The following is a 20,284-nucleotide window of genomic DNA, read 5'->3' on the forward strand; positions in this document are numbered from 1 at the left end:
TCCTTCCCTCCCTCGCCCGGGTGGGTGGCCGGGCCGGCGGCCCGCTTGCTGGGACACGCGCGTGGATGCGCACGCGCGCGGGGCGCCCCCTCGCTCGGGATTTCGCGGGTGGGTTCGCCACCAGGCACCGGCCGCTGCTCGCCTGGGCTTCTGCTGCCGCGCCCCGTCTGGGATCTTCCCGAGGAGCGGGAAAACCAAACGCCCCCTTGGGCGCGCCGGGTTTGCTTGAAGGGTTCACGGAGGGGCAGCCTGCCTCCTTCCCGCCGCTCTTAGAAGGGAAAGTTCGAGGTCGTCGCCAATGAATCTCTACCTTCGAAGGGGAGGAGGGAAAACTCGGCTCTAGAGGTCGTCGCCCGCCGAAACAAAATGTCTTCTGGCTTGGCTGGGCTGAAGATACCCCTCTGGACACCCCAGGATGATTGGTGACAGCCAAATTCTGTGGTCCTTCTCTAAAGATGTTTCTATTTGGGATTAGGTGTGTCGAAAGTCGAGGGAGACCTGGCTTGTGAAACTTATCGGACTTTCCCCCCCCCCCCAACTCTTTTTTTTTTTTTTTTTTGGCTTTGGGGGAACTTATGGCTTCAATGGCTCCATCTCTTAAGCGAAGCAGTAGGAAAGATGCCAACGTCCTGCCGAGTGCCTCCTCAACTTTCTGGGCAATCATGATCTTAGTTGGCCTTTTAATTGCCTACTGCAGTAAGTATAGATTCAGCAGATGACAAATCCGCGTATTTCTTTGTATCTGACTTTCTTTCTTTCTTTCTTGACTTAAATGGACCCCATTAATTTTATAGGCCAGGCTGTTTCCCAAGAGCCACTAAGTGTTCGTATTAAACTAGGTTAGAAGCAGCATTTTGTATTAAACTTCGTCAAAAGCAATGCTTGCTTCCAAATGTTTCGGAAATAATTTGTCATTCCTACCACTTTTCGGAAACCTAACAACATACTGTATGTGAACACCCAGATGTTCTACATTTATTTGTTACTACTTATATTTTCTATTATGCTATCATTGGTGCATATTTCTGTCTTTATTATTCTCTATGCCCCAGTCTCACCCTCTCATACATTAATGCTTTATGATGATATTCCTTAGTGATAGAACTTGACCCTATATTGTAAATGTTGCAGTATCACAAAGCATCCTTAGTTAAATTTATCATCTGTTTTGTTATAGCTTATAATCAGTAATTTCTGAGATAGATTCAGAAGTATTAAGTACCGTAAGATGGAGTTTACAAGACTGTAGAAATTATTTATTTATTTATTATTAATAAAAAAATTGGTTTAGAAGCTTTTGACTATTGTCAGAGTATGGAAAACATGTTTTTAAAGTATAATACAAATGTGATTTAATAAAATGAAATATACTTCTTAGCAAGCATGAATTTGACAGAATTTATCATTGATAGCCATAATACACATTCCTCAATGGAGGAGAAGCATCTCATGTTGACTTTTATTGAAGCAAAATAGATTTGAAATGCAGTTTCTTTATCATAAATGAAGTTTGATAGTTAGTGAATTTTAAATCTCTTTAAAATTAATAGCAGTTTACTAAGCATTCTTATTACAAAACTTTCTGAGCATTGCTACTTCAATGGAATTTTCTTTTTAAGGTAAGGATAGGATTCTTAATACTGAGTTTGTGTTTAAAGTTTAGTGTATATTTCTGTAATATAGAATCTTCTAATTATCAAATTCTGCATGGAAGATCTCATGCACTACTCTGGGTTAGATAACATTTTAGTCTTCAAGTTCTTGTATTTAATAAAATATATGTTCAAATACTGTTACATTGTGTCATATAAATCTTGCATGTGAGGGCACCATATGTGTAACATAATGATACAATATTTCTTGTCAACTGACATACTTTTCAATAACTTTAAAATATATTACGGTATTGATAATTTTAACATTTTTATTTAGGAAGGACAGCACTGTTTTTTTAAAAAAACCTTCTGTATTATAATTCTTGTTTTCATATATTTTTGTCTACTTGCCTATCTCTCTATTATCCCGAAATGCAATCTCATAATTTCTAAATAATGAATTTTTAAATTATAACGAAATTCTTTTTTGCAGATCCTAGGTTAATCTTTGCTAAACATGATGAATATATATTCTGCACAACTCTGAGCAGAGCATTCTCTAGCTTAAAATATGCAGTGTCAAGACACTTTACTACTTTTCATTATTTCAGTATCTTAATAACTGAATGTGCAACTTTGAATATGATGACATAATTCACATGTAATCTGACAGCCACACTGCTTAAAGACCTTTGTAGTAAATGACTTTTAAATTCAGAAGAATACTAGGAATGAAATATGGACAAAATTTATGTTAATATAGTTTCTATAGAATCCCATTATCTAAAACAGGATACTTCAAACATTTTTATTACTAAATGAAAATCAGTCATTGGTTAACAACACTGGTTTTTTTGTAATTGAAATGGAAAGATAATGAACATTTCCATGCCTCTACATACATACCTGTGTTCATTTTTTAAAATACAGCTATGTGCTATAGGTATGACACCTTTATTCCAAACACTCAGCTAAACTGACAGCAAAGACAGGTTTAAAATATAACTGAATAGAATGGATCAGTGAATATTTTAAAGTCTGAAGTAATTTTCAGAATGACTTGACATGATGTTTCTCTTCCTTCCCCTTCTTTCCCTATTAAAATATGTTCTTATGGAGGGAAATGTTTTGTTTTTATGAGACAATAAACAAATTTAGAACACAAAAAAGGCTCTCTATTAACATATAGTCTGACTCCATGGTGCTTTTGCTTTTTAATTATCAGAAAATAAATTGCTTATTTTCTTTGTTTCTTGTAACATGAAGGATTAGGAAAAGATTATTATTTTCTTTCCTTAACTCTTTGGTTTATACTTAGGGATAGTAGCTCCACCCAATGGTTGCAGAAAATACCTGTAGGAAACCAATTAGGTTAGTTGCTATAGCGATAAAGCTTTATGGGGCAGCTGTTTGGGAGGAAAAAGATTCCAAGTTCTTCTTTCAAAGTGGTGATTGAAGTAAGAAAGGAATAACTGTGGTGAAATACTGTAAACTGAATCCATATAAGTTATAAAATAAAACACTGCCTAGGAATTTTATCCTAATAAATTATTTATAGTCTATCAAGCCTCTAGAATTGCCTGGTATGGCTGCTGTAAAACATCAAGCTAGACTAGCTTGGCTAACCTAGTTCAGTATATTTTGTACTGGACTATCCTTCAGAAATTGTTTAATCAAAAGCCATGCTACTCAGAGTCATTAATAGACTGAATGCTATTCTGTTTTTCTACCAATTCATTTCACTGATTTTTATAGAAAAGAGTATTTCTTGCAACACTGTTATTATTTGAAATACATTGATTGAGTCTTGGGAGAAAGTTTTTTTTAGTGGGAAGATGACTTTGATTTGTACCTACACTAGTTATCTTTCTATCACGAAGCAACATTAAAAGGTATATGCTAAAAATAGGAGCAGCAACATACGTTTGTTTCTGAATTCCATTCTGAAAGTTTTATTATCATGCTTTTAATGTTTAAAATAATGGACTTTGAAATATTTTGGATACTCCATTTGCCACTGGTACAAGACTTGAAATATTTGGAGTGTTTTGCCAAAAAGACCAATGGGAACTCAAAACAAGGGGTTCTCCTGTTTTAGTTCTCATCCTTGTTTATTGCGTGGTATCCCATTTAGAGTTTTATTTGCTGATCAATTTACACAAAAGCCAGCAAAGTCAGCCAAGACTTTTTTAAAAATCCCATAACATACAATGAAAGCAAAAAATAGGAATGCTTTTATATAGAAGCACAAACAGGCCATAAAACTAATGCCAACAATGAATTAAATTTTGCAAACAGTCCACAAATGATTTAATAGGAATAATATACTGTTTTAGCTATTGACTTGAGGATTGACTTCTGCCTATGTTCATTACACTGTTGTTAACTTGCCTGCAAAAAAAGCAGCCCTCGATCAATTGCCAAAGCACAGTTTTGCATTTGGTAGCATGCATGAACACAAAATACAGACAACAGGAATGATTACATTATAATCCATGAGGACTAAATTTCCAACTGGAGTGTATCATTGTAAAAACCAGGGTGACCATCTTTATAGGATGAACAAAAATTAATTTGCATCTCTTTCCATGAAAGAGGTGTGCTTTGGAATTATTGAAAAAAGTTATGAATATACTTGATATAATCGATGAATTGGTGTTCATCTGAAGCTAGTCTCTTTTGCCCTAGTCTTGCAGGATCATCTTCGCTTAATTTCTCCAAGGAAATAGTAAAAGTTAGCTACTATTACATATTGGTGTTTCTTTTTGATCTATTCCAGCCAGTTCTGCAAGAATGGGACCTGAGTTTCCATTAGTAGCTAGTGCCTCACAAACATCTATCACTTGAAGAGGAGAAAAGTCAATTGTGGGACAGAAAACATCAGAACATGACGAATAACATCACGTCTTGTCCTGAATTTGGAGAACATGGGATGTTTTGTTTTGAATTTGGAAATGTAAAAATAGCCATTTTAGCTTAGAACGTTGTGCAAGCATACCTTAATTTATCATTGTTTTAAAATGTATGTTTATATTCTGCCCTTTGCTACTTCAGTCTCTTTTTATTATTTATCTGGATATGTGTCTTTTTATTGACTTTTACCATCCTGTATAGAAAACAGATAATAAATTGCAATTACCAGAGCAGAATGGAATAACTTTCCAAACTGGAGTAAGTGGTTAATGTGGAACTTTGAAACTAAAGGAGAGATATTAATTGTGCAGTGAATTAAATGTTGGCAAACAAATCAAAGAATGGTATAAATAATATTAATCTTATGTTAGATTCCTGATGCTTACCTAAATAATAATTTCTGGATGACACTTTTGTTCCTATACTAAAAATCTAATGTTTCGAAAGAATGATGTTAGTTTAATTGAATAATATTTTAGGAATATGTGCCATGTGTAAATTATATAGCACATTGAATGACACTGTATTCACAGTACAGTTGTTGGATAAGATACTTATATCCATCTGAACAGTTAAAAACAGTTAAAAAAATCCTATCCAATTAGTAAAAACTAACCTATTTTCCCAACTTATTCGTTGTACAAGAGTCAATTTTCAGAATTCTAGATATTGGTTTTAGTACCAATAAATTAATTTATCAAAATTAAAACAGCCTGTAGATCTTCACTATTTACCCACTGAGGAAGGTGGGTAAATGCTGAAGACAATTCTCTGTTAGAATTTATAATTTATATTTATAATTTATTTTGTGCTATGGAAATTATCTTGCATTAAGAGTCATATTAAAATAGTAGCTTAATACAGTATATAAGAGAATGTTATAGTACAAATTTTAAACCTATCATCTATCTCAGACTGTATAAGCATCTGCTCTTTAGAACAATCTTACCTCACCTCCCCCCACAAAAATGGCCCTGCTAGATTTCCAGAAAGCTTTTAAAAATGGGCCTTTCCTCCTATTGATAGGGCAGGACAATAGACGAGCCGTTTTCCGGGAGATAGAGTGTATGTTTAACCTTAGCAGAATGTTATTACTATATGTTGATTACGGATTCTACTTCTTTATTTTTTATTTTTTACTTTCATTTATTATTATTTTTCCAGATTTTACTTGACATATGCTACCCAGAATTGCAATTTTGCAGATATATAAATCTTTTAAACAAATAAATAAGGATGAAAAATGATGTAGATTTCTCTCATGTTTTGCATATTATATTGTCTTTTCATTTTAAAAATGCTGCTTAACAGCTACAAGCACTCCATTTTAAAGACAGGTTTAATGTAATTGTTGCTCCAGGAATAAAAACATTGCTGCTGAAATAATAGTTACCATTGGACTTTTGGATGAACTGTAATGCATCAGAATAAGAATGAGCCTAGTTAAATCCCAGGCTAGTGTCTCCTTTCTCATCTTTCCCTATTGCACAGCTATAATGAAGAGTTCAGAAGCTTTTATTTGTATTTTTTAATCTATACCATGCCATTTCATGCAGATCCTACAAAATGCAGATAATTTTGATTATAGTTTATTTGAATCAGACAAATTTCTTTTTTTATTGGCTACAAACCTGGCTTGTTTCAGAATGGTTTGAGTCATGATTTAGAGATTGCTAAAATGCAATTAATGTAAAAATAGAAGGGAATGTTTCTAATGGCCTGATTTCCTCACTGGAGAAGAAACAAAAATGTACCTCCTAAGATTCATTTCAGTTTATTCCAACTAGAGAAATCTTTGGATTATGTTTACATCCAGAATACAACCAATATCAGAAGGAAGTTTGTAGAAATATACTTGATTATATTTCTGCAACAGTTCATTTTGCTAATGGAAATAATGAGGAAGGGACTAAACTTAACTCTTCGTTATTGACACAGCATGTAGCCTAATACAATATAAAATATAAATGTTTCCTTCTGAAAAATTACCATCATTATCCTTTAATAAAATTTATGTATCATTATGTCCCTTTGCACAATTACAATATTGTTGTGTATATATTACTTTTTAGATACAGTTTTCATTTTCAATCTATTTTGAATATGACTTATTGTACATAATTAAAAATATAGTGATCAGTTTATAATAACAACAGAATGGCATTATGAAACATACATATTTTTGACATTTTCTTTTTATGTTTTTAAAGAGAATACATTTTAATTAAAAACATTATTTTGAAAATAATGTTTTTAACAAAAACAAAAAACACGTATCAGTCAAACTAATGCTGAAATCTGAAAAAAAAAATAGCAGATTATATAGCAGTATGTAATCTACTATCCAAGGATAAATATGAAGAAAAACTCATACAACAGAAATTGCATATCTACTTATCCATTGAAATGTAGCATATGGAAAAGTATTATGAATATATGCAAATATTATTTTGCTTTGCCATTGAATTGCAAAAACAATACTGTTATGCTTTCCGGCTAATAAAATAAAAATTCTCTAGATCAGAGGTTAACATTTCTAGAAAGATTTGCATCCTAACATGAGTTTTCCTCCAATACAATGGACATTGTCATTTACCAGATTTTCATTTTGATATATAATTCACCATTAAATCTAATGACATCAAAATAACTAAAAGTATTTAACGCTGCCATTCCAGAACCAAATTTCAGGATGTAAGCCTGTTACGTTCAATGAAATTTATATTTACATAGACACATAACTATTAGCAATGTAAGTTATTTATCAGATTTTTATGCTGCCAAATGTTGTGACTCATAGTAGTTTACAACACTTCCTGGTAGTAAGCATCATGTAAATCATGGCCTAATTTATTAACTAAACAGCATTAAATCATGTAAATCATGCAGCTTCCAATGGAACTTTCATCTACATGGAGAGAAGCATACGATATGGTACCTCAAGGTTCTGTCTCAGGCCCAGTGCTCTTCAATAGCTTCATAAGTGACATAGATGAGGTGATAGAAGGTGAGCACTCTGCAGGCAACACAAAGCTGAGGGGAATTGCTAATAGGTTGGAAGTTAGACCCAAGATGCAGACGGATCTTGACAATTAGTGATATAGGCCCTATCCAATAAGATGCAGTTCAGTGGTGGGAAAAGTAAGGTCCTGCACTTAGGCAGGAAAAACAAAATGTACAGGAATAGAATAGGCAGTACATAGGTCAATAATAATAACAGAGGGATCTACGAGTCCTAGCAGACCACCACTTAAGTATAACCCAGCAGTATGCTGCTGCTGCTAAGATAGCCAGTTCTAGGCTGCATCAACACAAGGATAGCATCAAGATTACATGAAGTGATTATATGCTCTATACTGTACAAGTGAAACCACTGCATCAGGCTCTGGTCATCAGAATACAAAAAAGATGCTGAGACCCTAGAAAGAATGCAGAGAAGAGCAGCAAAGATGATAATGGGTCTGGAGACTAAATCATATGATGAATGGTTAGGTTAGGGCAACTTGGTATGTCTAGCCCAGGGGTCCGCAACCTAAGACTTGTGGACTTCAGCTCCTAGAATTCCTGAGCCAGCTATGCTGAGGAATTCTGGGTGCTGAAGTCCACAAGTCTTAAAGTTGTCAAGGTTGCAGACCCCTCGGCTAGCCTAACTAAGAAAGGATATGGATGACGTAATAGCTTATCTTTGTGTACTTGAAGGGCAGTCACAGAGACGTGGGATTCTCCAAAGTATCAGGACTGGATAAGAAGAATGATTGGCAGCTTGTTAGAGAGAAATCCTACCTGGAACCAAGAAGAAATTTCCTGAAAGTGATAGCAGAGAACCAATGCAACAGCTTGCCTCCTGGAGTTGTGGATACTTTACTGCTAGACGTTTTCAAGAAAAGATTGGACAATCATTTCTCTGGGATGGTATAAGGACTCCTGCCTTGGCAGGAACTTCAACTAGAATTATTCCAAAGTCCCTTCCAGCTCTTTGATTCTATGAATTATTGGGTTACAGAGGTATAAATATTCTGTATTTACAAGCACAAAAACATCTTATAAAAAGTGATTCCAGGAATAACATTACTGGCTTTTTTTCCAGCCTGCAATCTCAGCATCTTGCCTATAATGACTGATGTAATGAGGTTGTTGTTTTTTTCCCCCTATACCTCTAAAGATCATTTTAATGCTAAACTTATTCAAGTAAATCATACTCAAAGATCAATTTCTGTATTATTAACCTCAAATTAAACTTGCTTCTAAATAAATTGAGAACGTAAGTGAAATAGTTACGGATATACTGTATTAAGATAATTTGTAAAAATATAACTGCTAAGTTAGTTCAGAGATAAATTCTTTATTAAAACAACAATAACTAATAGAGAAAACAAGATTACTTCTTGCAGGTGTCCTCTTCCTTTTTTAAAATTAACCTTGAGTGCATTTCAAATTTTAATAAGCAGATTGTACTCAGATTGGTTTTGGAGAGGAATTCAATTGATTTTATTTTTATTTTAAAAACCCTCGTATACTGCAATATAGCTGACAGATGCTCACCAAGAGTCTCCATTGCCAACTATATCAAGAATTCAGCTCACTTAAAACGGACCGGCAAGTGTTCTTTGGAACATTTAAGTTCCATGAGAGGTTCATTAACATCTGTCTTCTAAACAAATATGTGCATAAGTAAAGCACATGAACTTTAGTCTAGTGAAACTCTTTTCACATAACACAAATAGGTACTTATCTTTTCTTAGGTGAGAGACTCTGATGGGAAGGATTAATCCTTGTAAAACATTCCCGCAGTTATGCGACTTTACACACTTAGCTTAAGATGTCAGGTTAAAGTCAAGATGCTTTTTCGCTGTTGTTTGCATTTCATTGATAATGCAGTTTAGAGCATAAGAATGGATTAGACTTTTTGAGTCTAATCATTTCTAATTGAAATGGTTATTTTATATAAATGAGCTGTATATTTTTTAAAAAAGTTTTGTTATCTTCCTTTTCAGATGATCTCACAACTACGTATTGATCTACCGTAAATAAATACTTGAACTTGAAAATTTTTCTTTCAACTTATTATTTGTTCTCTTTAGCTTCCATTTTCATTTTATGAAATAATACCAGCCTTATAAACAAATTTAGATATTGAATATCATTCTGTAATTTATCTGTATATAGTCATTTAATAATTTAATTTTTCCAGAAAGCTATCATAGAAATTGGTTAGTGATATAGTTTTTATGATTTGAAAGACTAAAATTGCTTGTGAAATATCTCTTTAGAATGTCTGCATTTATAAATTAGGCCTTGTGAAATGGAAATGCTTGCAAAAGAATTATTTTTACACTCTTTTTGCTTTCAAGAATTTCATGATTTTAACAGCAACAGAATAGTTAGTGTAGCTTTCTTTCTTCTTATTCCATTATGGGTGTAATCAGTGTGTCATATTCAGAAACAAAGCAATGATTTTCTATTCTCACTATTCAGTTTTATAGGTGTAAAAACGTGTCAGTTCCTTTGGTCCTGTTCCAGTGACTGAAGGCTGTTGGACTCTGGATGAGGAAGAATAGAGTTAAACTCATTCCTGAGAAAAAAAGGGGCTGTGCATTCCTGGGACTTCCCCTATGAAGTTTTCTCATTTAGTTCTGAATGGGGTTGCAGTCCATCACTTTGGAATTCCCCCTGACTCTCAGCTCCTCTTCAAAGGGAAGGTGGTGGCTGTGGCCTGTATGAACTTTACCTGGACTCATACACCAATTTTACTCTTTCCTAGACAAGGAATCTTCATTCATACCGTATTTTCTGGCATATAAGATGACTGGGCATATAAGACGACCCCCGACTTTTGAGAAGATTTTCATGGGTTAAAAAGTCATCTTATACACCGGAAAATATGGTACTTTAGTCACCATGCTTATGGCCTAGTGCAAAGTGCTTTACATTAGAAGCTGCACTTAACTGAGAATTCAATGTGTGAAATTATGCGTGCACCACAATACATCTACTGCATATCAATTGCATCGCTTACCATAACCTTGGCAAGGTGCTGGTTGTATCATGGTACCTGCCTTCTAGAATAGTATTCTCCAGAGGCTTGAATAACCCTGTACTATCTGTTCTCTAAATAGACCTTGAAGACTTGATTCTTTGCTTGAGTGCAAGGTTAAGTGAGTGCAAACCTTCTGAGGAAATTGTGCCCTGTTCACCGCCCTGAGTCCTTCGGGAGAAGGGTGGTATACAAATATTATTATTATTATTATTATTATTATTATTATTATTATTATTATTATTATTATTATTATTAAATGTGCTGGTTAATTTAGCCTTTTAAAATTTTATTTTATTTTATTTTATTTTCTTTCTATTTTTTTTTAAAAAATGTATGTTTTAAATGAAAATGAAATGAGGTGGTTGCAATGATGTTAGACTAGCATTGGATAATTAACTTTCAAGTCTATCCTCACCACAGAAATCAACTAGATCATGGGTCCCCAACCCCAATCTGTGGACCAGTACGGGCCGCGGCATGCCAGCAGCTGGTCTGCACAAACAAAGCCCCATCTGCGAGATGCAGGCAGCACACAAAACCATGCACCCTCTGGTCTGCAGAAAATCCTCTCTCCACGTAACCGGTCCCTGGTGCCCAAAAGGTTGGGGACCTCTGAACTAGATCACTTGGGGCTAGTCATTCCCTCTTATCCCAGCTAACCTTACGTAGTGATGTTTGTGAGAAACAAAATAAATGAGAGAATGCTCTACAGTATAAACTGCCTTGAGCAACTGAAGATATAGAACTAACAAATAAATAAATATATTCCAGATTCCTAAGGTATTTCAAAAGAGAAAACATATTCTATATACAATGTATTTATTTATGAATATATAATGCATTTATTTATGATGACTCTGCAAGGAAATCTAGATTGTTTCAACAAGATTTAAGCTTGATTCTTTTTGTGAAGCAAGGAAGCAATTTGGATTATTTCAGAGAAACGGTCTCATGCGTTGAAGCTTCCTCCTTTCTCTTACTTGACACTGCCTTTGGGTTTGGTAAAGGCATGTGGGGAAAAAATGAAGATAGGTTTTTGACATAGTTTGCATACTTGTGTGTCCTCCACACTGTTACCAAAGCCATTGGTGAGCAGTCTGTAGGAGATACAATGCAGCGTTCATAGCCTTTGTGAACCAGAACAAAGTGTAACACTGCAGATATTTTGCTTTGATCTTAGAAGCCATGTAGCCATCTTGCTTTGTGAAACAGCTTCACATCAGGCTTCAGTCGAACTTTGATCAAAGCAAAATATTTTTTTGAATATTTGCACATCCCTACTGTTTACCATCAGAGTTCATAGCAGAGGGCAGTACCAAGCTGACATTGGCTGCTTGAAACAAAACAAAACAAAAAAAAAACACTAAGCTTTGTTAGGGCTTGGGTGGGAAACTAAGGTTATTGGGTCTATGATAGATTAATTGGGATAACCACAAGATGGTAGCAGAGAGAACCAGAAGTGCTATATCTTGGTGCCATGGTATCATTGCTTAAAAGAGAAATAAAACAGAAAGCTCAGGCAAAAAAGAAGAAAAATAAAAGTCAGTATATTAAAAGTATATTAAAACCATGGGTGTTTGTGTGTGTGTGTGTGTGTGTGGTTATATTATTATATTATATTTTATATTATTATATTATATTATGTTATATTATGTTATATTATATTATATTATATTATATTATATTATATTATATTATATTATATTATATTATATTATATTATATTATATTATATTATATTATATTATATTATATTATATTATATTATTATATTAATTATATATATATAAATGGCTTCCAATCTTCTTTACAGTAGTTATAAGTACAATTGTAATTTTTTTTAATCCCATTTATATCCCGCCCTTCTCCGAAGCCTCAGGGCGGCTTACAAACTTAGCACAAATCAATGTGCTTAGCAATAGCCTTCATTCTATGTATATGCCTGCTTATTAGACTGTTAGGCTTTTAAATGGGACATAATCTTATGCAGAATTGACTTGGGAGACCGGTGTGTAGTGTAGTTGGTTCACATGGTGTGGTAGGATGGAGGGTTTGTTGTCACTGTGTGTTGGGGGGAGAGAGCACGGGGGGAGGCTCAGTTAATCTCCATGTACACATGTTGTACTTTGACAATAAAGGTTTATATTATATATCTATTAGGGCTTTCAGCCCCCCCCCCAAGTGGCATTATTACAAAGTCAGCTTATTGCCCCCAACAATCTGGGTCCTCATTTTACCTACCTCGGAAGGATGGAAGGCTGAGTCAACCTTGAGCCTGGTGGGATTGCTTCTTTCTCTAAAATTACATCATGATTTGCCTCTTTCTATAATCTGTCTACTCAAAACCATACATTGTGTGATTTTTTTTCTGTTTTATGCAAAAATCTATAGCAGGTTACCTGTCAGAAATAATGCAGATATTGTTTTTTCTAATCGAACAGGTCAATTTGGTTATTGATCAAGTTCTATCAACATTCCTTTGTGGTAGCTATTGCCAAATTTTTCCATCATTGTGTCTACAATATACTCACCATGGTTATGTAAAAAAACAGTTATGATTTTTTTTCCAGCTATTCATTATCATTCTCAAGAGGAAACGTTTGGTTTCAATTGCATATTAATCTTACAAATCCTTTAAATTTGTGCAAAATCAGTGCAAAAAACCTCAAAATCTAGGGTTTTTTTGCATGGACACTAAGCATGATAAAATAACTTGTCCACGTTTCCAATATAGATTTGAAGAACATGTATACATTCTAGATAATTTATCATATACCATTTTATAAATGATGTTTAAGATTAATAACATAGTATAATTTGCAATCCTTTCAACCACATATTTTCCCATTGTTCAATCTGCTTCAAATTTCAAGAAATTTGCAATCATTTGTACAGTATTTCTTTTACAATTCAGAAAATTCAGTACCATAAATTCTTTTATCTATTTTGAATCTTTTTAATAACTGTAAATAGGAAAAACATTGACCATGTCCCTCTGCCATCAGATATTATCTTGATTTTACTTTGTACTAGACAACCTGTGACCTGTTGGATCATTAATTCAGAGATCATTGTTTCCTTACCTAAACAGAGTATCAGCATGACCAGGGATAGGCAAAAAACAACAACAACAGTGGAAGGCAGAGTGCCTTCTAGCTTCCTGATGGCTTTCCCATTGACTTTCCTTGTATGAAGTTGGCAGACAATGTTGGAAATGATGAATGTGTGACTGTGACTGACTGTGACAGTGTAGCAGCATTAAAGTGTCCACAACTTCGCAAAATTTCAATCCCATAAGAGCATGGGTCCAGAATTTTGGGCACATTCTGTAAGTTAACTTATCTGTAAAATGGCCTACTTGAGATATATTGATTCAGCCACAGCTTTTGTTCTAAATGAAAAAGGTGCCGGAACTCTCATCTTGGCGGGCGCAGGGGGCGGGGGGTGGCGCTGCTGCAGTCACGGGTGCGAGGGGTGTTGGTGGTGGGCTTTCCCCCGGGGCCAGAGCCGGCACGGCTGGTGCTGTGGGAGCAGCAGGGCACGCTCTATATGGTGGGGCTGCGCGGGGCATGCGGTGGAGGCGGTGCGGGCCAGACAATGCAGGGCGGCACTTAGGTGTGCAGGGCGAGGCGATGGGGGCGCAGGTCCAGCACTGGGTAGGCCACCAGCCTGGCTGTCACAGGTGAGCACAAGGAAGGAGTGCACATGGACTCCACAGAATCCACCTCCCACTCCTTGTCCTCTCTTACTTACCTAGTTGAGATGGTGTAGTTGGGCAGCAGGGAGGGATGCAAAGTTCCTGCCAACTCGCCTTCACTGCAGACAACTTGCCGGTGCAACGTTTGCCAGCCAGGTCTTTTGGCGTGCTCAGCAGCAATTCCTATTGGTTTTCGAAAGCCAATAGGCTTTCGAAAGCCAATAGAGGGAGTAGCATAGCTTGTGCAAAAGCTTTTTTGTGTGTGTACAAAAAAAGGTGCCGGAACACCATTCTGAGTGTTCTATGAGAAAAAAAGCCCTGCTTTTATGTTTTAATCTTCTGATTTTAAAAATATATTTTTTTCTATTGTAAGTTGGCCCAAACCTCACATGTGGATTGCATACAAATATTATATAATTGGTAAATAAAGGTAGAACATATGCTAAATATACATCAAATGATAATATGCTTCCCTACAAAGTCAATTCTTGCTCAATGACAGACCAAGGAATTAACTCCGAAAGGCAAGAGGAAAATTTAGAAGAGATCTGTGCAACTTGTAGAAGGGAAAGGCTCACACTGATAAATTAAAAATCTTTGTGGTTTGCAAAAGAATGCTGGTGGGCTAATCAATGATTTGGTGACTAGAGGAGCATCTACAGTGTTGGAGCTCATGGTCATGGTAAGCTATGGAGGCAGTAGGCAACATGACTTTCAGGACAGTGGTGGTGATTTTATTATTATTATTATTATTTTTAAAAAGTCTGTGCTCTGTCCAAGGGTGCTTGGTAGGCTGCATGTACAGGCCTGGTCTAGAATTTATTTTGGAGCATTCAGCTATCTAGAGCAGGCATGTCAAACTCATTTTGTTTGAGGCAACTTCTTATAAAAGAATTGCCATTAATTTGGTCTTCCGGTGGCTGCGCGGCGCCAGAGACAGCCTTCCCGGGCTGCCCGCGGCTCAGCTGAGTTATTTTTGCCCGAAACAGTGCCGATCAGCTGTTTGGGCGAATTTGAAGCCCCCTCCTCGGGAGAAGAGGAGGGGGTGAGCCCCCAGGTAGGGGTCGAGTTCTCCGGAGCCGCCTGAGCTTGTGGCTTGGGCGGCTGAAGGATTGAACTCCCCCGTAGCCTGGGCTGCTCCCAGCTGGCCAGCGCCTCTGCTCCTGATTTCTTGGAGCAGAGCCAGGCGTCTGCGACCACCCCTGCCTGAAGGAATGACTATGGATTAAAGGAGCAGGGAGAGCGGTATAAGAGGAAAAGGTGAAGAGGATTATTATATTTTACTCTCCAGCTTGATGGACTTTTTTGGATTTTAAATCTGAAGTGAAAGTGCGTCACAATTGGTAAAAGATGGCGGCTAAACCACCCCCTAAAACTCTTCGGAGTGCTGGAACTTCTCCGGTGCAACAATCATTACTGCAGGCGCTGCATCCTCCTGATGTATTGACATCAAAGGACTTACAAGATGCTCTTGAAAAACACACCCAGGTAATTTTGGAATCAATTAATGATAGATTTGCACAGATGGAGGAGAAATTGGAGAAATTGGAGGAGAGGATGGAGGAGAGGATGGAACAGAAGTTCAGAGTGATGAAGGTAGACATCTTGTCTTCAGTGTATAAAGTGGCTGGATGTGTGGAAGAATTGGAGGAAAAGCTAGAAGATTTGACTCAAAAGAATGCTATATTAGAAGCAAAAGTATTGGAGAATGAAGACAAAATGGATAAGGAACTGAGTCTTGCTCAATATTACCAGATGCAGTTTGCCATTAGAATTAGAGGCTTAAAGGAGAATATTAAGGAAGATCTAAAGCAGCTGGTTTCTGAGGCTTTCGAAGTAGTATTGAAACAGCCAGCATCTGAAATAAAAGGAGGCATGGATAAAGTGTTTCGTGTGAATTCATGGATTGCTAGACAGAGAAAGTTGCCTAGAGATGTGGTGGTATATTTTGCAAAAAGGGAAATTAGAGATGAAGTTATACGAGCTGCTTATGATACTAAAGTTGTGATTGCTAATCAAGAAGTTTTGGTCCTAAAAGAAATTCCTCCAAAGATTTTAAGGAGAAGGAAGGATTTTACATTTCTTGTGCAAGAGCTCAAGCAAAGAGATATAAGGTTCAGATGGGAGATCCCAGTTGGGCTGATGGTGACACACGAAGGTAAAAGGTACCGTCTGGTTACTGTGATGCAAGCGCGTGATTTCTACAATAATGTTTTAAAAGCAACGCCATTAACACTTCTGGAAGCTGAAAAGGGATCTGGAGAAGGAGTGTATCAAGAGGCCGAAGATGGTCAGATAGAAGACAACGGTGTTGGAGGAGATCAAGATACAACTTCGTCGGATGATCCTATAGAACAGAGGGTGACGCGTGCTGCTGCAAAACGATCTAAAAAGAGAAAATAGCAGGATTTGCAGAAGTCTATGGATTTTTTACAACGTATTTATAGTCAAGTAATGGGAGGTGGGAAAAGATTTGGGTGTAGACGCAATATATTTTTATATGTGGTGGTTTTCTGGAAAGGGTGAGGTTTTTTGGATTAAAGTTTGGTGGAATATACAGAAGATTCTTAAATGGAGGTTAAAGTTTTGTTTGCAATCTTTTTTTTTTGTTTGGAATAATTATAGATGTGGCACTGGAAGAGGAACTGCCGATTACAGAAGAGTTGACTTTAAAGTTTTCTGATTTGGTTGAGGTGGCGAAGATTTTGGTTAATTTGAAAGATTATCTGTAAGAACGTTATATCATGGAATGGACAAAATGGATGGAGTTTATTTAGGATAAGTATAGGGTTAAGAAGTATTATGTAGTATTTGAATAACTCTTTTTTCCTTTTTTTTCTTTTTCTTTTTTTCTTTCTATCTTGGGGTTTTTTTTCTTTTTTTTTTGTTTTTAATATATATTTAATATTATTAAGGTTTGTTTTATCCTATATAAGTTAGAGAGTGTTTCTTTTTCTATCTTAGTTTTTTATATATATTTAATATTGCTAAGGTTTGTTTTATCCTATATAAGCTAGAGAGTGATGGATTTTAGAATTTATAGCTGTTAGTATATGGTTGTTTATGTTTGCTTTTTTTATATATATACCTTGTATTTAGCTCTGGGAAGTCGGGGGGGAGGGGGGGAGGGGGGGAGGGAGGGGGGGAGGAGGGAGGGGGGAGGGGGGGAGGGAGGGGGGGAGGAGGGAGGGGGAAGGGGGGTTTTTTAAAGGAAAATTGTATCTTAAAACTTTTCAGTAAAAAAAAAAGAATTGCCATTAATTTGTTTTAATAAAACAATTTAAGTCAATTTTTCACTTGATTTCAAATTAAATGAATTATATTGGTTGACAATGAGATTTTCCTTTTAGTACAATTGCCAAATGCTATAAACTGGTTTTAGGTATATGTTACTGGAAGGAAAAAGCAATCCCTGCTGCGTTGCTGATCCCAGAGAAGCATTTGCATATATGCAGGTATCCTTAGGGTGCCATATAGTTATGGATGAGAAATATTGGTTGCAAAGTTGGCATTTCTGGATGTAATACAGATATTTTGGACTTATTTTTGTTTCTTTGCATGTTTGATATTTTTAAAAAGGCATATGCTACTGACCATGCTTATGCACATATGTAACATTTTTTGCTAGGATACATGACTACTGCTTGCCCAGAATGTGAAAAGTGAAAGATTGTGAATAAACAAAATTTTAATGTACAGATAATACCACCAGAAATTATTTTAGCCTTTTTAATAAATGTTGTTATTGATGTTAAGCTCACCAGGGAAAACATCATATATTGTTATGTATATACTAGGTTAATTATTTAAAGACTGAAGTGCAACATAACTAGATTCTAAATACCGTAATCTATTTTTCAAAACACACAACAGTCCAAACAGTAAAAGTAAAGTCCAAATTAAGAATATTTCATTCTTAAGATTTGTTTAATTTAAAGTAGTTTAGTTGTAATAGATGTTTATAGATTCAGAATAGTTTTCGAGTATTTACAAAAGATACTATTTTTTTCTAGCATCAGCTAAATTAGACATATTACATTGAGAAAAATGTTTCTCATTTCTTTCCTTACTGATTTATTGATTTCATTGAAGAGATGGTAACATAGGAAATAGATTATTTTGTTATCTAATTTTACCTTCCAAAAGACAGAAGCAGATGAAAAATGTGAGGTTCTTTTCTGTTGGCTTTTTTGAATTAGCTGTTTTAGATTCTAAAAGTTTAGTTCCTAAAGAAGTAACCTTGTAAATAATTTTAATGTCGTCTAGTGCAGGGTAGGCAACCTTGGCTCTTTTATGACTCAAGGACTTCAACTCCCAGAATTCCTGAGCCAGCATGGCTCAGCTTGGAAACCTCTCTCTTTCCCATCAGCGTGGCTGTCTCAGGATTTCAGGGAGTTGAAGTCCATGAGTCATAAAAAAGAGCCAAGACTGCAATAGGCTTTCCAAAGCCAATAGAGGCAGCTTTTTTTTTGCCAAAAAAAAAAAGGTGCCAGAACGCCGTTCTGAGCATTCTATGAGGACCCAGATTGATGGGGGCAATTAAGCTGACTTTGTAATAATGCCGCTTGGGGTGTGTGTGAAAGCCCTAATAAGCAGGCATATACATAGAATGAAGGCTACTGCTAAGCTTGTAAGCCGCCCTGAGTCTTCGGAGAAGGGCGGGAAATAAATGGAATTTAAAAAAAAAAAGCCCTGGATTCAGCCCAACTGAAGATTACAAGCAATCAAACAAACTTATAAGAGTATTACTAGTATTTAAATTTCCCTTGAGATAATTCTAATATTTCATGTATTTGGACCATTTGTGTTTGTCTATTACTTCTTGTGTATAAAATGCTTTTTGTACTGAAAGCTGCAATGTTTTTAGGCACAACCTGAAAACATTCATTTATTCCATATTCTCAATACGGCATGTCTAAAAAGTGATTTTTAAAACATACATTAACCTTGACTTTATTATACCACAAATATCCATACTACCCAAATATTAGGTCTCAGGTCTTTTAACTCTAAATGTCTTTTATTTCTCAGCAACACCCACTCTTTTATACAGACTAATTAGCAAGCTGCAAAATATAATTTTAAATCAAATATACCTACTTCTCTTTCCTTTGCATCTTTTAGCATCTTATATTTAACTCCTGTTTTTCCCCCCTCACCATACAATCTTAAATATATATTTTTTGCCACTGTTTAAATGAGGTATCAGTTGTAAAAAGCAGTGTAGTGTGGAACAAAAACATCATTCTAGACAAAATCATTTTATCACAGACATTCTCCCCAACAATTTGACACTTAATACCATAGTGTACCAAAATGGGTATTTAAAAACAATGTTTCTAATCCCAATAGAAGCTGTTTTATGAGACAGAATTAATCTCTTCCACATTTGTGTGTTAGCCAAGGTGGGTTTTTTTCTATCCCCATATTATTTTCAAAGCACATCTGCACAAACCAGGGAAAGAATTGGTTTTTTCAAATGAATAGATTGATTTTCCTCTTACTGCCATATAAATGTAGAACAAATTTCTTTCTCATGAGCTTATTTTTGCTATTCCAAGGATCAGGTTCAAAGTCTTCTTTTGCTGCTGTAACAATCATTTTATTTTCTGGTGAAAGGTCATTTGGAATCCTGTTTGTATAGTAGAAAAGAGATGTTTCATCGATCTTTCTTTGATTGCTCAAAAGTAAATCCTACTGAGTCCAGTAGTATTTACTACTAGAGCTGAAAGGAACCTTGGAGGTTTTCTAGTCCAACCCCCTCCTATACCATTTGTGACAAATGAATGCCCAAACTTTTCTTAAAGATTTGCCATGATAGACCACCAACAGCTCCAGCTTATCCATTGATTAATTGTTCTCACTGTCAGGAAATTTCTCCTTAGATCCAAATTGCTTCTTGTCCTGCCCTCAAGTGCTTTGAAGAATAACTCAACCAGGAAACAGCTATCATGTCACCCCTAATCCTTCTCTCTGTTTGCCAGGCATACCTAGTTCCCTTAACCATTTGTCCTACAGTTTAGTCTCTTGCTCTTTTCGGCA

The 20,284-nt window shown here is 35.7% G+C and overlaps 1 protein-coding gene across 1 annotated transcript in view; it reads left to right on the top strand.

The window, feature by feature from the left end:
* The first annotated feature begins 488 nt into the window (after positions 1-488).
* The window catches only part of TAFA5 (TAFA chemokine like family member 5), a 308,510-nt gene continuing 288,714 nt past the window's right edge, over positions 489-20,284 (top strand). The window contains exon 1 of the mRNA XM_083366449.1: positions 489-696. Coding sequence (XP_083222575.1) covers positions 576-696 — 121 coding nt within the window. The 5' untranslated portion in view covers positions 489-575. The remainder of the gene's footprint in view (positions 697-20,284) is intronic.

The sequence above is a fragment of the Vipera ursinii genome, assembly GCF_947247035.1.
Source record: "Vipera ursinii genome assembly, chromosome: 6".
NCBI lineage: Eukaryota > Metazoa > Chordata > Lepidosauria > Squamata > Viperidae > Vipera > Vipera ursinii.